Source organism: Aulostomus chinensis, chromosome 14 (assembly GCF_037954235.1).
Source record: "Aulostomus chinensis isolate RoL2024-O1b breed Wild chromosome 14, RoL_Achi_v1.0, whole genome shotgun sequence".
NCBI lineage: Eukaryota > Metazoa > Chordata > Actinopteri > Syngnathiformes > Aulostomidae > Aulostomus > Aulostomus chinensis.
Genome location: NC_141333.1, coordinates 6,728,678 through 6,749,285, shown reverse-complemented (window position 1 = coordinate 6,749,285; position 20,608 = coordinate 6,728,678). Strand labels below are relative to the sequence as shown.

Sequence of the window (20,608 nt, the reverse complement as noted above, 5' to 3'; positions counted from 1 at the left end):
AACGTCTTATTGCATATTGATTATGATATTGTCTGGTTGTTTGTTGGTTGACATTTAAAATGAAAAGACGGCAGAGAGCCAGACACCTCTCTCCCCGTGTCATGTGGCGGCACGCACCTTCAAAATGCAACTGCATGTCACAGCAACACAGACCACAACAGCTGTGACTGATCGCTTCTTAGCATCATTTTGACGAACTTCCACACGCTTATTTCCCCCACCACCTCCTCCACTTCTCTAATCTGAGTGGTTCTCCTTATGCTCTACTTATATCATTAAATCGAACTCTGCTTCAATATCTATTAGCTCTAACCTCAAACTGATTTTCTCAGTTTGAGCTGCCATCATTAGTACTCAAAGAAACTCAACACAAGTGCTTAAAAGCCTCACCACAAACAAATGCTTTGGCAGTCTCACAAGTTCTGATGAAAAAATGAACCCAATTGCAAAGGTGACGTTGCTAGGCTATGTTGCAGGCTCTGCCTGATGCACAAGTATATATACTATACTATAAACCAGCCTTAAGATTAGTGTGAACATGCTAACTGTGCTAATTAGCAAGGCAAATGTTGATGGAAAGGCATTAATTTTGCAAATATTCCTACATAGGCAAAAAAAGAATAATGAGCTTATATGGAAAAAATAACAAAGCTGGATGATCATAATTCCTGGAGTTGCTTACTTGTGCAGCTTCACCAGGGAGACACTGTGACCGGTGTCCTCCAGGAGCACCGGTGTCATTTGTGACCCAACACTATAGAGTTGCCATTAACATAAACACACACGTATGTGTTAAGGAGGTGTCAGATAATAGGACATGCTGCGAACAGCAACATCATCCTAAACACACAGTTTCTGCTTCACACACGACTGAAGTATTTTTGATTAGTGTTAAGCTACAGAATATGTGTGTGTGTGTGTGTGTGTGTGTTGCCAGTGAAGTGTTGTTTCCAGAGTCCATATCTCTGGAGTTAAGAGCTGACAAAAGGGGAGGTATGCAGAGCAGCAGCAGCCAGCTCTGCACTGCACCAAGGCTGCAAGCTTTGATCCTTCCAACACTCCAACCAGTCGCACCCCCCTCCCTCCCCCCAGCAACTCACAGACACACTAAAACACACATACACCCAACCACCACCACCCAAACCACCCACCCATACACACACACACACACACACACACACACACACACACTCACACTCACACTCACAGGTTTCCCTCTGCTTGCCGACCTGGCTCTGGCCTAGTTTGATTGACAGGTGCTGTGATGTACAAGCTGTGTTTGAACTTCACTCATTTAGAGTCCCATAAGGCCAAAGTCATTACTATTCTCCTTCAACCCACTTTGCATAGAAGAAGTGGGCAGGACGCTCAGCAAAATGTGTGCCAGATAAAAAATACATTTGCAGCTGCTTTGAATTCCACATCAAAAAAAAAAAAAAAAAAAAGCACGAGCAAGCAGGGGGGGGGGGGGGTGGAGAGCTTCGATGAAATCTGTTTTGCAAAAAAACAAGGACTCAGAAGCACAAACACACTGAAGCTTACCAAATATAAAACATAATTGTATGAACTCTTGTTAATGAATATTAAAAAAAAAAAACTCTACCCAGTGTTTTAAATAATTCTTTCTTTGAAGGTGCATATTAATGATGTATTGCAGCAATGCCTGCTTGATTAACATACCTCCCCCTAAAGGCAAATGTTCTTTATGCAGTAATTAGAAATAATCCTGAAGACACATTGATAGCCAGTAAGAGGAAAACAGAATATGTTAGAATATATTCTCTGAAACTGACCGGAATCTACACACATCTCCAGTATATACATGAATCTAGGAAGATCCCTTTAGAGACAAGCGTATTTGTGGAATGGCCGTTTGTGCTGAGTACCTAAACCAGTTTGGAGCTGATTCAAATGTGTATGACATGGATGATATGTATACACATGGAGTAAATTCATGTTGGTCCAGATCGTAAAAGTCTAGCTGTAGTCAGACTAGCACAATATTCAAATTGTTTGAAACCAAAGGGGGGGGTGCATCTTCCCCAGTTTGTTGTTAGAATCTCAACAAGGGAAGTGAAGCCTGACTAAAAAGGCTGACACAAGCTTCACCTGCCCCATTCAGCAGTTGTGTACCATCTACTGTTTACACAGTCCATTCTATCAAACTGTAGCCTGCAGCAGGAACCACGTACATCCAAAGAGGAGGCGATCACACACCATTGAAAAAGCCCAAAGAATACAATTACCTGGAAGAGGCTTGCTGTTGGGAGAGCTCCAACGTCAAGACTAACGCCAGTTCTGATGCGTTTACAATCCCAGCATGCCCTGCATCTGGCTTCCACGACATGTCTAACAGACTTGGATGCAGGATGGACTTTGGAATCTTGATTTGGCGTCAAATCAGATGAGCCCGAATGTTCATGAGTTCATACATTCATCTTTCCTCGAGAACAAAAAAATATGCAGCAATACTCTCAACACTGGTAAAGTTAGGAATCTGGTGCTTTGTTCTGTAGCCCAAGCAAATGAAAAAATACGGTCGTATGTCAAATGGGAACAGAGCAAAAACATAAGTGGAACCCGATACGCTTGTATTTTATGAATTACACATTTTTTGATGTGATCACACATCTATCATCTAATAATCTTTAAGATCTTTCTAAAACCTCATACAAAAAGAATTAGGAACCAAACAAGTCCCGTGAATTATGAGCTCAAAGCAGCTGGCACACACTGGACAAGGTCTTCACTGCAAATGTCAGCCACGGGTATAAAACGTAAGTCTGCGTGCAACTTGGAGAGACCTGGTCATCTTTAGGGGCACAGAATTCTTCTCTGACTGACTCGATCCTGATTAGGACCTCAGTTGAAGATGGCCATTTGATTTTAGCCAGCAGCAGCGATGTCGTTGCTCTGTTAAATTAGAGCTCACCACCTGAAACTACTGATGCACTGAGCCCTCCGGAACTGCCAGGGCTGCTTCCCAGCACGCTTCTCACTTTTACAGCCGAGTAATCAGTCAAACTGTTGAAATCAGCACCTGGAGATCATACACTGAAAACACAATCGCGCAAACACACTCTAACTTTATGAGACACATTCATTTGCTATTTTCAGGAATCACGTGGTGTTGAGACATGGCAGTGATTAAAGCATACCGCCGCTACTAAGCACTGCCCCTGATGGCCTCCTGTGAAATGATAGCCTGCTAGCTTGACAGCTAACCGACATGGACACCCTGTGAACCACTTGATCCCCCTCTAAAAAGGCTGACCTCACTGAGACCCTGAGACGCAGCTGATGTCCGAGCCTAATGAAGGACACTGAAGTGAGGAGAGCCCGCCTTGATTCTGGGTAAACAGGTCAACAAACAATGTGATCCAAAAAAACGATTATTTGCAGTTTTGACAGGGCGAGAAGACTGATACCAGCGTAGGGAGGCACTGACTGGGAAATTCTGAGCTAATATCAATATAAAAAAAAAAAAAGAAGAAGAAGAATTTAGCCGATAGTTGAGGCACACTTTTTGCAAGTATTTGCTATCGGGGTCTTTGTTTTATGTTGTTTTTTAAATCGTTATTTGCCACTTTTACCAGGCTAAAAAAATACAAAGAAAAAAACCTTTAGCTTTTTTCACAGCAAATAAAACATTGGCCACCATCCATGGCTTCTGTCTGTGAAAGTGATTGTATTTGTCGATGCAGACCGATACTAGTCAACAAGGTGGACATCAGCCGATAAATCAGTGTTAAATTAGTGTTAAAGGTTATGGAAATTACGGAAACCAACGACTCTGGCTCGCTGCATGATATAAAAATATGTCAGAGAGCACATTTAGAGCTTAGCACAGGTACAAATGTGACTCACTGGGGTGATAGAGTTACAATCCATAACTACAATGAATACTAATTGGTCATCAACTTTGTTACAGTTCAACACATAAGACTTTTAGTCTGAGGCAATACTCCTAAAAAAAAAAAATAGCAAAAACAAACCATATAAGTTGCTTTTGCCAGCTCCTCTGATGTTCAGCTCAGGGAGGAAGAGTAAAGTTATGCTTACCCTAAAAGTATCTCTCGATCCTGCACGAACCCAAAAAACTGAAAGCAGGAAGCTGTGTGCATTTTTCCTCCCCTGAGGAAGAACCTTTGAAGTTCAGGGATCTGTCAGACTCCGCTCCAGTTTGTTATGTCCAACATTCCCCTGCATCATTCCACCCTTCCTACTCAGGTCTTATATAATCTCTTTCGCAGTGATTTTTTTTTTTTAAGTCAATGATGTAAATCCATGACTAAAGAATGGAATGTAACAACATAAACACAGCCTGACATACTACATGTATGTGGAGTATGTCATGTATGTGAGCAGGCTAGAGGTGTCCAGTGGCCCTGAGCCAGGTGGCCTCCTCTCAGCAGGAGAGACGGGTGACCTTGCAGCCTGTAACACTTTAGAGAGCAATAACTGGTCACTGGCTGATAAAGGGACACAAATGGACACGGAGAGAGAGAGAGAGAGAGAGACGTGTGAGGGCGAGAGACAGCTGCTGCTCTGTAGATTAACTGTAGGCAGCTCTCTCTCTCTCTCTCCCTCTCTCTGAGTTTTGCTTTCAACTGGGTTTTCTACACCACTAGAGTTGGTGGAAAAGCTGCATGGTGGGTTGGTGCAATTTTAAAATCTCTCAGCCGAGAACCAACATGTGACATTCGCACACTGTTTGATGGAAATACAACCTCGCCATGTTCACCTGCTGCATGTGCAGAGTAATATTGCTGTATTGTACAATTTGTGCGAGAAATGTTTTTTTATGACATTATTATAAATTCTGAAGAATGTGAGATAATTTTAACCAAGCTATGAATATGGAAGCTATTTTATATAACTATCCGCAAAGCCCCATCTCGCTCTCTCCCCTCATGGTTTATTACAGAAAAACAACACCAACAACAGCTGGCACAACTGTTGATTGCCTGAAAAGGTTCTAAAAATCCTGCCAGCACTCCTCAAAGCGGTCAGGGTTTACACACAGTTATAACGATGTTAAAGAATTATTAAAATGTTCCATCAAAGCTGCAGTGCGTGTGTGTGAGCATTAAATAGAGGCAAGAGTGCTTTAGCAGGTGCTTATCAGCGGGATGCGAGTTTTACACACAGAAAATGAACTTCCTACAGAGATGAGAGTGAGAACGCAGTATATAGAGACGTGTGTGTGTGTGTGTGTGTGTGTGTGTGTGTGTGTGTGTAGGTGAGCGTTACTCACTCCATCATGGACGCTGGTATGGAGCAGCAGTCCTGTATCGCCGTGAGAGGAGAGGTGAGGTGGGCCGTGTACGAGGCCTCCACCACCTGCTTGTTCCTGTTCACCACATCCAGGTAGCGGTTAAACTTCTCCCGAATCTTCTTGGCCAACTGGACAGAGAGAACAAATGAGTCGTGATGTTGATGTTCGTAGCCTTGAGATGAAGCATGAAATTGCAAAAGATGAGCATCTCCTCGGAGTGCAGACACAACTCATTCGGTGCTGACTTCAGTTCAGATGCTCTGCTGTGCGTTTGCCAAAGTGCATGTTAGTGATGCTTCATCAATGCATTTCCATGTATTTTAAAATATTAGTTTTGTTGTCTATTCTCCTTTTACATAAAATAAGATTATTGTTCCCATCTGTCTTAAAATTACAAAAATACAGTGGTGGTGGTGATGGGAATTGAGATCCAGTTCCAAACGGAGCGATCCATCGGAATCATACATCTCCAAACTGGTCAATTCCTGGTATCTAACCTGGCAAAACAGCAATGTGAAACAACAAGGAGTCGTGGGTGCGCACAGGCTTCATTTTAGGAGGAGAGGTGACTGCTAAAGCTGTAATATCTGTCACACTGCAGCAATAAGCTGAAACATCTGCCAGGTTAAAGTCCAGAAACGTTGTGTTATTTGACACTTAAGGCACAATGAGCGCCACTGCTTCCAAACCAAACACCATTTCCTGAAGGTAAATATACAATGTTCTAATAACATTAGCACCACGCAGGCAGGCTTTGCAGATGTCTTCTTTGACCAAGAAAGTCTAGATGAAAACGTACGTAGTACAAATAGTCTCTCATTTCATCTATTTTAGATGACGACAGACGGACTGTTGCTACAGCCAGCTCCACTCTCTCATCGGCTCCATTTCCTCGCAAGAAAGGAAAGGTTGTAATTTATTTAAACATGTTCACCTGTTATTATGCAGACAAACGTCCCTCCTCTGAGTCAATTCACTTCCTACAGTGGACTTTTTACACACCTGAGTCACATGAAGCCTGTTTTCTGTTCGGTTTCTATTAGCTGCTGCACGGGCACAGACAAGCTATGTAGGACTACTATTTTTTATTTTCCCCTCAAGGAAAATTGTAGCAATAAGGGAACTCTAAAATCCTACGCACAACAGACAACGGCACTGCTACTAATTAAATCAGATAGTTTCTTCAGGTAATAATATGTATCAACATGTACTACCCTGCACAATCAATATTCTACACACCTTGGCAGCCATTTGGCTTTATCAAAAAATTGTTTCTCTCAATTAATCTCCTTTAAAATTAATGAGTTTGGAATTCTGTCTTGAGTTGTATTTTCCTCTTTTTTTAATATATATATTTCAAAATAAGAAATGAAATCCAGAGAGCAGGAGGGAGAAAATGCTGCAATGCAAAGGAAAACCAGCTAATTAAATCAGTGTTGGCTGGTTTGTTTAATAAAAGCCCCCGAACACACATCATACTTTCTTTTTGAAGGACTGGCTTCTGGATGAGTGCACGTCCTAGCTGCTTTTATAGACTACTGACCTTCAGCTCTTCAAAACAGGTTGACTTCCTGTTTGCCAAAATGCAAAAGAATGTCATTGCTGATGCATCACATGTCTGTTATGGACGGTCCCTTTTAATTCATCCACTCGTTAATTCAATAGACTGAGGAACTACCTGCTTGTAGTTACTTTTGGAATACTGGTACACAGGGACAAGCACTGACTTTGTCTCTCGAACGTCTTATCAAGTTACAAAAGGCTTGCTGTTTTGGTTGCAATGAAAAAAGGGTAAAATACAGTTAAATGTAATTAAGCAAAGTAAACTGTTGTATCATCTAAAAAAAACAAAAATTATATTATTCATGTCCAAATGGTTAAAACTTAAATAAATAAATAAAATGTATGATTGCAGAAATAGTCGAAAACATTCAGGAGCCCCTGTGAGTTACCTACTCCGCCTTGTTCGACGCATAAAAAAACAGGCTTATTTCCACAGTAACTGGACTCCCTTTGTTCACGTCCCATAATTACCGAGCCTGCAAAAGGGCTGTGATTCAAGCCAGGAACAGGGAAGTGTACCGCGACCCACTGACCGCCTGTACACCTAATCAGCCGGCCGCTATTCCTATTAGAGGTTTAAAAGGGGCCTCAGGCACAGCCCACAATTACTCCTACTATACCACAAAGAACACACACACACACACACATACACACACACACACACACACACACACACACACACACACACACACACACACACACACACACACACACACTCAAACAAAGTTAAACACACAAACCGACACAGTAATGTCCATGCATGGCAATTAGCTGCCATGGACTTTGTATTAAAGAGAGGAAAATGGGCCAGTGTTCAGCCAAGGGGTGTTTCCATAGCTGGGGGAGTTGGGGTGGGGGACACACATATGACTTGACTTTTAACAGAGTGACTTAAGAGAAAGCAGAAATGTGTAGCTGTGCAAGTTAGGTTACAATTTGCCAGAGTTCCAGACAAAGCCACCAGCACTCAACTGATTTACCACATTTTCCAAAGCACAAGACTCTTGACCTGCCCAGCCAGCCTGAAGGGTTTGTTTCAGCCAAAGACAGGAGAGGAGGGACGGGGTTGAACCAACCCTGACGTTTGAAACCTTTAAGTTAATACAGCAAAGAGACAGGCTAAGATGACATCCACATGACTTCAATACTGCAGTCTATGATGCCTACTGGAGCTCATTACCTCATTTTCTACTATACGACAGATGTACTGATAAGAGAACAGAGGTTATGTCTCAGAATTGGGACACTGGCAGGGTCCTTGAGACTAGATCTAAAGGCAGTTAGCTAACGGAATGCTAACGGACAACTGACAATGATATCAGTTTAAAAGGAAAAATTAATAATAAGAGGAAATTTACTGATTCATTTTTATCTCTACCAAGGAGGAAATATATCAACAGATTGTGGTGTGTGTGTGTGTGTGTGTGTGTTTGAGGGATACCTGGAAAAAACTGGCAGATTTCAATAAAATTTTGTGACAAGACCTGTTATGTTACAAAGACCAAGTGAAAAACAATTTTTGAGGCGATTTGGAGGCAAATTGAGATCCTGCATCCCACAAAATGTTGGAGGCCACTGGCAGGATCCAACTATATTGGTACGTCTGGACATGTCACACAAATTTCCATCAAATGCCTTGGCAATGAGTAATCAGGAAAAAACTACGTTTGGTAGAATAGAAGAAAAAGCAGATTTTGATGATACTTTGATTATACTCTGTATCAAAATGGTGTCCTTGGTGGAAGTATGTGCTCCCTGAGTGTTTTCTAGTTGTGGGTTTATTTAACGTCTCCAAATAGACGCTTAAGTTCATGTATTGCCGAGCTTCAAAAAAGGGATTTGAAGGAAAAGAAGCCTGCCCTTGGAAAAGATGGATAGATCTGTGTTGCCATTGTTGACAACTACGAAAATCATTTTAGCAGTTCATCAGCAAAGTACAGCCTGAAGTAAACAATAGAATTCACTGTGTAAAGACAAGAGAAAAAAAAACATTAAGGACACCACGGAAAAGACTACAAAGTGACAGAGCGGCCTGTGCGTCTCTAACCCTGGATAGGGAGAGGGGTGGCCGCTCCCTGCAGTCCTCCTCAGTCATTGGGGGGAGATATATAGAGGAAACAGCATTTGGATAGATGCTGCTTCTAATATAAGCTGTTTTGTTTTGTTTTTTTAACAGCATGACAGGATGATGCTCGAGGCCCCAAAAAAAAGTAAGCAATTTATCCATTGCCAGACTGCAAGAATATGTTGCTTTTAAACTTAGTTTGAAAACATCCATAGCATCACAGCCCCGGGGACAAGCATATGAGGAACACAAGTTCTGCAGAACTGAGACCTCTGTTAGTGACCATGTGACTTAAATGCACATGTCCTATTTCCCAATGGAATCCCTTTACTGAATCAGAAGATTTCCACCAGTTTGAAAACTGGACACATGGTTTCCAGGGATGGTTTGTGTGAAGCAACACTGCCGACTGAGATAATGATCATTGTCACAAAATAAGATGGAAATAATAATAATTTAAAAAAAAAACTCTGGGCAGCTTTTTCATATTGAATCAGAAACAAAAGTCATTGGACCATCTTGAAAAGGAGTATAATTCTACATTGGAGAAATTAACAAAATAAAAGGGGGATCAAATTGCTTGAGGAAAACATAATAATACGCTGACATTTAGATGTCCATGGAAAGATGAGGTTCAGTGCTTGTTCTATGTAGAAATGGAACCATCCATAATCAGCATCTTCGATGAAGGGAGAGGTAAGCAGTAAACCAATGCAAAGCCTGAAAAAACAGCACTGCTGATCTGATAAATGGTGAAATGGTCTAAATCTAAGTTGTGACTTGAATCGAATATTCCTGGTTGTCCTTTTACTTCCATTTCCTAAATGTCACATTGTGGGAGCCGCATCTGTCTGCTGCCGTTACGTCTGTCAGTCACAGGCAAAACACACAACACCACAACTGTCGCACAGCTGCAAATCTGAACACCTTCTGAAGGTGTTAAATCATCGTTCCTGCGCATTTTTGGTTTAACCCTCTTTTATGCTTCGGGGGCAAGTTGAAGTTGTGCTGTATGAGTATAAGTATGCGTTAAGATCTTCGAGTCTTCGTTGATTTCAGGAAAAAATGTACTCACAAGACGACAATTCAATCAAAGACGTAGGACCGCACACACACATATTTTTCCTAAACTACATCGGAGCGGTGATCCAAGGGACTGAGATCAACTGTGATTTGACGATACATTTTGCAGCTTGAGTTAGTTTTAACCTTTGGTTGAGTCTGGCAACTGCTTCTTCCTGCTACAAGCTCAAGTACAGAACATCTGCTTCGTGGCACTTCTAGCTAGTTTGCATTCGTTATATTTTGGAATTCTCCAAAATAATTTACTGCTCTTTCTTTCACACATAACCATTAAACATGTTTGACATGAGATCTGGGAGTCGCCGTTCCAGTCTGGAACATAAAAAAATATGCATTTGAATGCTTCACATTACCAGATCATCTGTTTAAATCAGCCATAAACTGGGAAAAACCCTGCAACGGTCAGGAGGGGCATCTCAGACCCCCTAATCAGTCCGATTATCCTAAAGTTTACGCTCAGCTTCAAAAGAAAAGATCATCTGCAAAGTAGTCAGTTGATTATCTCTTATCATCGTTATTCAGTGTTTGCATACGAAGGAACAATAATGTGCTAGCATAGATGTCCTGACTTGATCTGGTGATTGTTCTTGCTACATTGGACCAGATCTATCCGAGTTTCTCATTGTTGTTATGTTCCGCTGTGAAAACACACCTGCGCGGTCAAAATAATGGAAGAAATTTGCCAGAGCACCGTGTTATAGCATGTGAAATATGACTGGTACAAAAATGTAACTGTCAGTTTTATATCTCGGAGCGGAACGCCTGAGCCAAACAAAGCAAACGGACTTGCGGAGCAAAACAGACTAAAAAAAACTGGACGGTGAGGGATGGGGTTCAGATGTCTACACATCGGACAGAAGAAGGAATTTACAGAGAGGAGTATCTCATCTGAGTAGCTCGTGTGTGTGTGTGTGTGTGTGTGTGTGTGTGTCTCTCTCTCTCTCTCTTCTGCAGATCCAAACTGAATCTCACTTTGGCTAAAGGATCCAGCCTGTCTGCCCAGAGAGGACAAGCACGCCAACTGTGTCAGAGCTGCCATCTGAATGAGCCGGTGCCTCCACCTATATAGGTCAGGATCCATGGGCATGTAGGGCAAACACAAATCAGTCAGTACTTTAAATAAATAGATCATAAAAAATATTCTATACTCCTGTGAATTTCGAGAACAAGAATAAAAAATAAACAAACCCTAAAATCTGCAGTTGTTAACAGGAGGCTAAAAGGGACTAAAAATCACAGAGGTTTCTTACATCATCGCGCCGAAAATAGAAGAAGCGAAAAGTTAGCTGGGCGAAGTCAAATGTCCGCGGTGTGTATTGTTTACGGCGTAATTACACCATTGAACTTCGAATAACTACATTTCCTTCCAAAAATCTTAAACATACTGTTAATTGTGAAGAAGTGGCTAAAAAACAAAAACAAAAAAGGTGAAGTCTCATAAACCTTTGTCGAACACAAATGTACATGTACTTTTTCTGGAACCGCAGCGATGCTAACTTCCTTGTTGGCCTACGTCCCTGCAGCGCAGACAGCAGCCACGTTTAAAACCACAGATGTATATGTAACTGTTGTTAATGTTAGCCTCTGAAAATTGAATTGACGTCTCTATTTTTAGTCACAAACACACGGCCTCGGATCACAGCGTCCCCCATCTCGTTGTTGCATCACACACAGAAAGGAGATAGCCATCGGTCATAGTTGTGGTCAGTGTCTCTGGTAGAGCTCTTGAATGCATGAAGTTGCTCTCATAAAAAAGAAGTTTTTAGGTCAGAAAAAGTCTCATTTAAGTGAGATGTAATCTCTCAAATGTTTGAACAAACTCATAATTGACGTGCGAGTATCATTGTTTACGAAGTAACAATGATACTGAGAATGCTGCAGGGCCTATTTGAGCTGGCACTGGATAAATAAATGTCTGCATGGTGAGCAGCTCTCTCTCTCTCTCACACTCTCACACACACACATACACTGATGCAGATGGATACACTGGTGCACACAAACAAACAGTCACGGGAGAAATGCAAACATCAACCTGTCTGTTCTTGCTGGTGGCTGTTTATCAGTCTGGGTTTTTTTTACTGTCACTCTTCCAGGATTGCAAACACGCATATACACACAATCAGGTTCGGCTACACCGGAAACCAGACATTCTGGGCATCGGTTTATTCTAATCCATCACTGAAATGGCTCACATAATGTCCCTAAAAGACACCATTCTCTCCTTCAAGCCATCATCCTCTGTGTGACAGCAGCTCTGCGCTCATATTGTGAGCAGAGGGAGACAGACAGAGAACTTCAAAGCCAATGAGACATCAGGCGTAGAATTTAAATAACCCCTCTTCCTCTGATGGCTAGTGTGTGTGTATGTGTGTGGTGTGTGTGTATTTATGGCTGCTGAAATGAACTCGACGCAGGAACACAGACTCCATCCACAGCATATGCATGCACAGAGAGCAAAGGGGAAGCCTTTGTTACTCACCTGCTGCACTTCTGTCTCTCCGTTTGATGTCTTCTCGGTGTACACAAACGAGTTGAAAATCCTCTGTGGAGGGACAAAGAGACAGTGAGGTTCGATCAATATTTGGATGAAATAAAAAATATCACCTGAGACAGAATATTGGCAGACTTCCTCTCTGAAAATTTACTCTCTACATTTTGAAAAGACATTAAAAAGAATTCTTTGTGACAAGAGGGAGATGGCAAAAAAAAAAAAAAAGGTTCCAGTAGAATTTCTGACCTGCAGAAAAATGCATTACGATTACGCCGCCACGAAAAACCTTTTCTCCACACACCATGTTTGTAAAGAATCCAGTCAAACCAGGAGTATCAGCGGCCCTTCCTGCCAATTAAGTCTCATGGCTGTAATGAAGCTGTCACCAGGGCTGCTTATTGAACTGCAGTCAGATTTGAAACCTTAATACAGCCAGAATCGCCGTCCAATCCATTTCTTCAATCCAGTTTTCCCCGCGTTTAATGTAACGTTATCTCGTCAATTTTAATCTGCATTTTACTGAGGTTTAAATTTAGCGTTCCCTTCTCTCGCTCTCTTAATAAATCCAAATAAAAACCTGTCACCCATGAGAATTCTCTCTTTTTAATTTCAACTTTTTAACTGGCTGCAACACATGAGGAAGTTAAATGTGTGTAATATAATAAGTTCAAGTCATCGGCGTTGGGCAGCGACGGCGAATGTGCTGTTATGGTATCAGCTGATCCGGCTCTTCCAGCTCTATTTATACCTGCATATTTGTCGCTGAACTTGTTTTTGATTGAAATTTAAAAGCTTTTCTGCTTCGTGTTCTTTTCCTCGGCAGGCCACATGTGACAATGTGCCTTGCTGGCTTACATGTTTTCACAAATTTTAATCGATGTTCAATCAATGCAATGAATCGATAACATAAAAAAAAGATTTATAGTGCTCCTATTCTTAAAATCAGGCAATTGTTTCTTACTGATAATACAACTGCGCTGGCTTAGTGGCACAACAGAGAGCATCATTCATGTGATTACTTACACTTGTGCTTCTCATGTTATGACAAGTCAAAATACAGCGAGAGGATTGAACTACTTTCGCAAACATGCTGTGTGTAATTCCCAACATCCTACTTCCAACACGCTGGCTAGAAACCAGATGATAGCTGAATGTATCTGGAGCATCACTGTGCTTTAGGTGGTGCTGCTTTATCATAATGTTTGTATCATGTAAACTGCAGGTACCAAACAACAGCCAAAGCAGCCGAAAAAGATGGATTTTAGTTGCAAATGAAGGAAGTAATGCACTCTGATTGATCTCTGGTAGGTTTGTGTAAGTGCTCCAGAGAGAAAGAGCAACCTGATTTGGTGCCTAAACAACCAATGGACCCAGACAGTGCGGCTCTGGCTTTTACATCACTTTCTACACAGAGGAGGAAAATGCATCGCATGAATCTGCTGGTCAGCCAGAGACAACACGCAAGGCTTTCAGAAGTCTGAGTCACACGCTGATCTTTCCCAAATCCACTTCCAGGCTCAAACATTTTAATCGTCCCTGGATTTATATTGTTAACCGAGTAGAAAGCAGAACGAACAGGAAAGCACGGGGAAAGAGGTTCTGGTGTGACCTCAGCCTTAACCCGCGAGGAAAAATATTTCAAGAGCTGCCTGGGTATGTCAACACAGACACACACACACACACACAGAAACACACACACCAATAAAAATACATTTATTGAGACAGCCTCCTGGGTCCTATCAACCAGACCTTTACTCCTCGTCATACTTGCGGTAGACACACACACACACACACACACACACACACACAGAACTTCTATGCAGCACCTACAATCAGATGTTTGTGCAGAGGCAGCAGGTAGGCAGGTGTTCCACTATAAGCTGCCCCACTGCACACAAAGCCTTAAATTGCCTGGTTCCACACTGCAGCCGTTTCCTGCTGCCTGTCCACACCTTTTGCTATAGACACATTCCAGAGGGCAACAATTACACAGAATGAACCACATCCGAATGACATGAAACCGACTCCTTTCAGATTGTTATTATCTGGCTGGAGACACACCTTCTCACCTTCCAGCGGATGTCACGAAAGCAAAACAAAACAAAGCAATGGCAAGTGTCAGCAGCTTCCACTGGCTCCTGCAGGGAAGTCTCCATTGGAAAAATAACTTAAAAAGGGACAAATGCGCGCTTGGGCAGGGACAAATACAAATAAACAGATGCGACTCAGAACTAGCCTTACAATTGCCCCGCAATCAAGCCATTCAGCAAACACTCTCAGAGATAAAGCATCAAATGTCATTTCTGAAAATTCAATTATGTCTAATGTGGTCTATAAAGCTATAATAAGCGCAAACACTTTTCAACAGAATGCAAACTAATTGGCCCAGTTAAAATCCTGGTGGTCAACGTGGAGTCAGCAGTTTTTGTTTTGTGCTTATTGCTTTTAGTATTTCAGGAAAGACCCTTTACATACATTACTTTATCATTGCAAACAGCTGCACATTTTACCACTTTATTTATGTTATTTATCAAGTGCAAAAAGCCCAGTGTCTACAGTTCTCCCGCAGCCTTCACAGTGAGGAAAAAAACAGAAGGGCTGGCGAGAAACTGTCAAATAAACAGGAACAAGCAGACACAAACAGAGCTGCCACTTGGAAATGTGCTCTCAAAACACAACACGAACAAAAGAGAAGGAACACGGAGCGAGAAATAAGCAGGGGAATGGAGAAATAGTTTTTTTCCCCCATTAAGACAGCAATCCTTAAAACTTTGGAACAAATTCTTCAGAGAGAAAACTCCTGCAGTTGATTAGCTACAGGTTCGTCGTCTTTCCCCCAGCGCCTCAAGTGTTTGTTGTTGGAGCTGCTTTGCGGTTTTCACAGCTATGGAGCAGCCAGGGAGGAATGTTCGCCTCTGAAACCTGAGAAGCCTGAGGTTGCCTGGGCCACTGTGGGCCCGTGGCCTCTCCTGACCCATAATCAAACTCACACTTGTACATCGACGTTAACCCGCTGATATCGACACACACACACACACAATGTCAGGAGCCCACTTGAACCATCCCTATGAATATCACTGCTCACCTTTGCTGGACAGGTCTGGACAATATGGACAGAAACCAACACAAATACCCGTTGATGCCAAGAAAGTCAGCAACTTTTCAGACTGCATCATATTTTGGTAGAAATGTGACTTTATCAGTGTCACAGCTGATCTTTCACAAATTACGGTAAATTTGATTCCCAAATCTTAAATAAAAAAAAAAACCACACTGTCAATATCTATAAGAATTTAAATTGTGACATTTTGACTTTTTTATGCGTCTTTTTTAAAGGTTCGTAGCACTTCCATCTCCAATTTTGTGCATTTACTCTTTCTGGATAAAGGCAAAACACACCGCAGGCATGCATAAAATCCTTTTGCAAAATATATGTTCCCATGACAACAACGCGACATACATCCGCCTCTAAGAGCGGTGGGAAACAAGAAGATCTTACGCACAAAATCTTAAGCACCAACATTATTAACTCTTGGCCTCATTCATCAAGCACTGCACACACATAAGAAATCCTTTTAAATGATGAATGAACCAAATAAGTCAAAGTTCTTTAAAGGATATATACAAAATCTGATTGGCTCCTAATGCCAAGTGAAAGGAAGCAATTTAAGATCCAAATAGGGCAGCTTTCTCAACACTAAGCCCACAAGAAATGCACTCCAACTCCTCTCCATTGATCAGAAGACCAGCCTTAGTCTCATTAGGCCAGTTTTTAAATCCATCCACCTTGGGGTTAATCCCAATCACAGATGAGTAGTTCACCGGAATGGCTAAAACCTTAGTGGAGGCTTCAACTGCTGAAGATAAATACCCCAATCTATTCAATCCTGTAGTATTTTTGTTGATAAGATGTGGGACTGTTGTCCATCCTCCTGGTGACAATACACAAACACGCTGTTAAACCATGGAAACCAGTCATGTGGCATGCATTTAATTGGGTCTGCCTCTCAGGCTCCTCTGTCAGGCTCTCTTGGGGATGCCATAAACTACCCCAAGAGGCTCTTCTCCTTTTAAGTGACTCTTTTGTTCCTAGCAGGGCAGTGAATAAAACCCAGACAAATGATGGACGATATCAACCTGAAGACCAAGACTCTGAGAATTAGCCGCGTGCGTTTTCAGGGGAAAGCAAAGAGGGAATGAGAAGGAACCATTAGCTAAACAGACACAGACCATGAGGGAAAGGGAGAAGGAAAGGGGGAGGAGGCAAGAAATGGAGGGATGACAGGATAGCAGAAGGAAGGGAGGAAGGAAGGAAAGAAGGAAGCAGGAAGAGGGGGCCGCATGTCGTTGTAGAGCTGAATAGGATAAGTAATTCCCCCATCTTCAAAGGCCAGAGTATAGCTGTGAGCCTTATTAATATGGAATTGGACTGGAGAACAAACACACACATACATAATAATCCTGTCTTTAGGGTTCATTAATCCAGGATCCATGATGATGGTTTATCTGTCAACACACTGGAGGGTTAAAAACGGTGTATGAGTTGGGCGAGGCACATCTCAAACATACGTGTGAGCTGAGTGATGGAGATCATATTATGATACCCGTACTGAAGTATGACATTCAAGAAAAGGTTGATGGAAACTGCAACATTGAGAGGGAAAAAAAAGGTTTTTACGCTCATTTGAGGTGTTTTTTTTTTGCCTGTTGAAAACAGAGCAAACGTACAACATGGGAGACGTAATCATGTTTTTATGACTGACCAACTGTTTCTGCCTGCTGCCTGTGTCTTCCTGGGCAGCATACAACATTTACAACTACCACAACTCGCCTGGTCGAAAGTGATTCCTCAAAATGTCTCAGTTTTTACAGGTTGACTGCTGGATGGCCGAGACAGCAGTCTTTTCTCCTGCTACCCTCTTCAATACGTGTGCAAGATTGCTTAGATATTCTGATGAAAATATGCATTGCACACTTTATGGAAATGTGCCATATTCACACGTGCTTTTCTGTGTAATTTCCAGTGTTTGCTTAAAATTGGCTCGAGAGTTAAAGCAGTGATTCACCCAAAAAAAAGTGTATTTTGTACTCACAGATTGGTGCCTTGAGCTCACAGAGATGTGTTTCCACTGCGGTGTCACCCCTTCATGACACCAGCATGCAGGAGGAGCCAGCCACGTATAAAGAGCTTTGAGGTAACGGTGCCACCAACCACAAAAAACCCAAACCAACTATATCTCTTCTGGTTTGTGACTTGACCCTGGCAGCGACCAGCAGGACTAGTTGGCAGATTCAACTGAACCAACTCGTTAGCACTCATTTGCGGTCACAGAGAACCAGAAGGGTTCTGGTCAGAGTGTTTTGAGCTCAACTCAAAGTACTTGTGCAATACTAAGTATATGGCTGATTGACGTGGATTATACCAGGCTATTTTTAGTGCGTAAATGGATGGGTTTTTTTGGACAGTTTTGCTGTCGATTGTAGTTGTTGCTAATGGGTGCCATTACCTTCAAGCTAAATGTACACCACTGGGTCTTTCTGCATTCTGGAGTCAGAGACAAGTGATGCATCATCCTTGAGAGCTCAAGACACCCATTTGTGAGTAGTTGAAAGGCAAAATACACTTTTTGGGTGGTAACACTTTAGATGGAAATACTACTTGTGAGCAGATGGATTCATGTGTGCCGATTTAGGAAAACAATGCACAGGTGAGACTTAATATATATGCATGTCGCTCATTGACAGCTTTGTTACAGTGTGTCATTGTGACAAAGTTCTCTGAATATCACACACACACACACACACACACACACACACACACACACACACACACACACACACTTCCCATCCTCACGTAAGGCAGCAATGTTTTGGAGCTGTGGGCCTGGGAGATTGGTTTCCATATAACTGACAGATAAAAGCTTAAAACCCAGGAGACAGTAACTGCTGCTTCCTCCATGTTGCTGGCGTGCAGCTCAGCCTCCCCTTCTTCTCTCAGTTCTTCACCCCCCCTTGGCTTTTCCTCTCTCCCTCCTCATCTACCTCCCTCCCTGCCCCCAGCCAACTCTCCGCTCATTGCACTACAAAGGGTTGGAGCAGGGAATGCGGCATCAGAGCTTCGCCTCTGATGTGCATGTGTGGTGTTGTTTTGTTTTTTTTCCTAGACCCTTAACCATGTCTTCTTCCACAACCTCGCCCTCCAATCTTGTTTTCTTTTTCCTTGAAAGCTACAAAGCAGAGTGAGGGAGCTGGCACCAGAGAATAGAAAATGTAGCGAACGAGCAAAAGTTTCTGCTTCTCCCAATTCCACATTATATTAGGGAAAGAAAAAAAACACCTTGAAATAATTGCACCTGCAGTTTACAGCTCCATAACATACATCAGAAGAAGACGAAAAAAACATCTGCATCCATTCATTCCTCTCTAAACCTGGTGTACCCAAACACATCAACAATCTGGAGGGGTAAATTCACCATTGTTAACTTTGCACGTTGTTTCCCACAACACAAACATCTCCGTTCATAAAGTTTGAGGTTCTTGAGAGTTTAAATCGGGGAAACATTAAACTGAGACTTTAGGATTGTAGCAATAAACTGTCATGCAGTATCACTGATCAATCAAAGATTGTACCAAATGGATGTTTTCTTTGTGTGCAGAGTATGAATTTCATCTCTTCGGTATCACAGTTTTAGAATGGTATTTCAATACACAACTGGCCTTCAGCAAATATCGCACCTCCTGTGATTTTGATAGAAATCCATCGATACGTTCAGTCCTCCCGCACAGTGACGTAAACCACTGTCTTAACTCCGACATACGAGAAAAAATATCCAGGAATAAAATCAATCTTCCCTTAAATTATTCAAGCTTCTAAAAGGTTTCGAATGCTAGCTGTCTGCACAAGGCTCTGCAAGCCAACTGTGGGCAACCAAATACTTGAGCTGCGATGAAAAGGATCTTCACTCATCAAGGTTGTGACCATGGCACCATTACCAGGCTGGTAAAAAAAAAAATGTAAAAAAAAAACTAGAAAGAAAGAGGAGAAGCTGTTGAGCAGACGGAGGCATTTCAAATGTGGATCTCTAAATGTCACTATAATGGCCACAGAGAAACGAAACCCTTGGCTAATTAATTGAGTCTCCATTTCAACCCAGCGGAGCAGGTTGACTAATTAAATGACTGGCTGACAGAGTCTGCCAACTGCTTGCTGTTGCATTAAGAAGGTGTTGGAGGTCAATTTAATTTGCTTGAATCTAACTAACGGACAACCTGAGGCAATGGCTGCAAAACGCAAGCCCACACACTGCGTTAGTGTAGGAGGAGGAGGGTTTGTGTGCTGCCTGATAGTCAAAGAACTGGGAAAAGATGGGTCAAGTTTTTCAGGACTTCCCGCACCTTATATATTTGAGTGCTTGTGGGCCTTAACATGCTCTTATAAAGTTGACGAAAATGATTGGTATTGGTGCTAAATGATAATTAAAATATAGCTTAGCGGTCATATGGATGTCACCTAACAGTATAATAGATAAAACAGTTTGATGCAGAACACCAATTGGGCTGCTTGGTTAAAGAAATAATGAATACAGAGATGTTCTGAGCTATCGGGCTAATTGGAGCGTTTTAATGGACCGATGCAAAGCCTCCGCTCTAATGCACGAAGGCATTGCACTTCATATACAGGAAAATTAGTGCATGAATGTGACAAATTGGCACTGGCATTTTGCCGCTTTTGTCAAGTTCTCACAGTTTTCAAGTAGAATTAGAAATTTTGAGGTTAGAACCTCCAACAATCCACATCTACGCAAGTGCAGTTAAAATGCCTAAAATGTGACAAAGCTGGAGCAAATCATACCTCCTCAATATCATTAGTTGTAACCTTAATATCGTTTACTTACACCAGGACCTCCATTTGTAGGACAAAACTGTAACTTCAGTCTGTTAAGAACATATTTTAATCCCCATATGAATAATTGTAAGTATCGTTATCTGTATAGAGGTGTTTTGAATGCAGCTACCAATAATCTTCCTTTAAAGCACAATTTAGCGCTTTCATCTTCTACAAATCATCACAGAACCGCATGTCGAACTATTTCATTCGGTATTTTGTTAAGTTTTTCAATGGACCACA

At 41.9% G+C, this 20,608-nt stretch overlaps 1 protein-coding gene across 2 annotated transcripts in view; it reads right to left on the bottom strand.

The window, feature by feature from the left end:
- cachd1 (cache domain containing 1) overlaps nt 1–20,608 on the bottom strand; it is a 79,435-nt gene that overhangs the window by 34,184 nt on the left and 24,643 nt on the right. For both annotated transcript variants that reach the window (XM_086224191.1, XM_086224192.1), the window contains exons 2-3: nt 12,469–12,531; nt 5,258–5,406 (exon numbers count right to left, since the gene is read on the bottom strand). In XM_086224191.1, the coding sequence (XP_086080317.1) occupies nt 5,258–5,406; nt 12,469–12,531 (212 nt within the window). The remainder of the gene's footprint in view (nt 1–5,257; nt 5,407–12,468; nt 12,532–20,608) is intronic.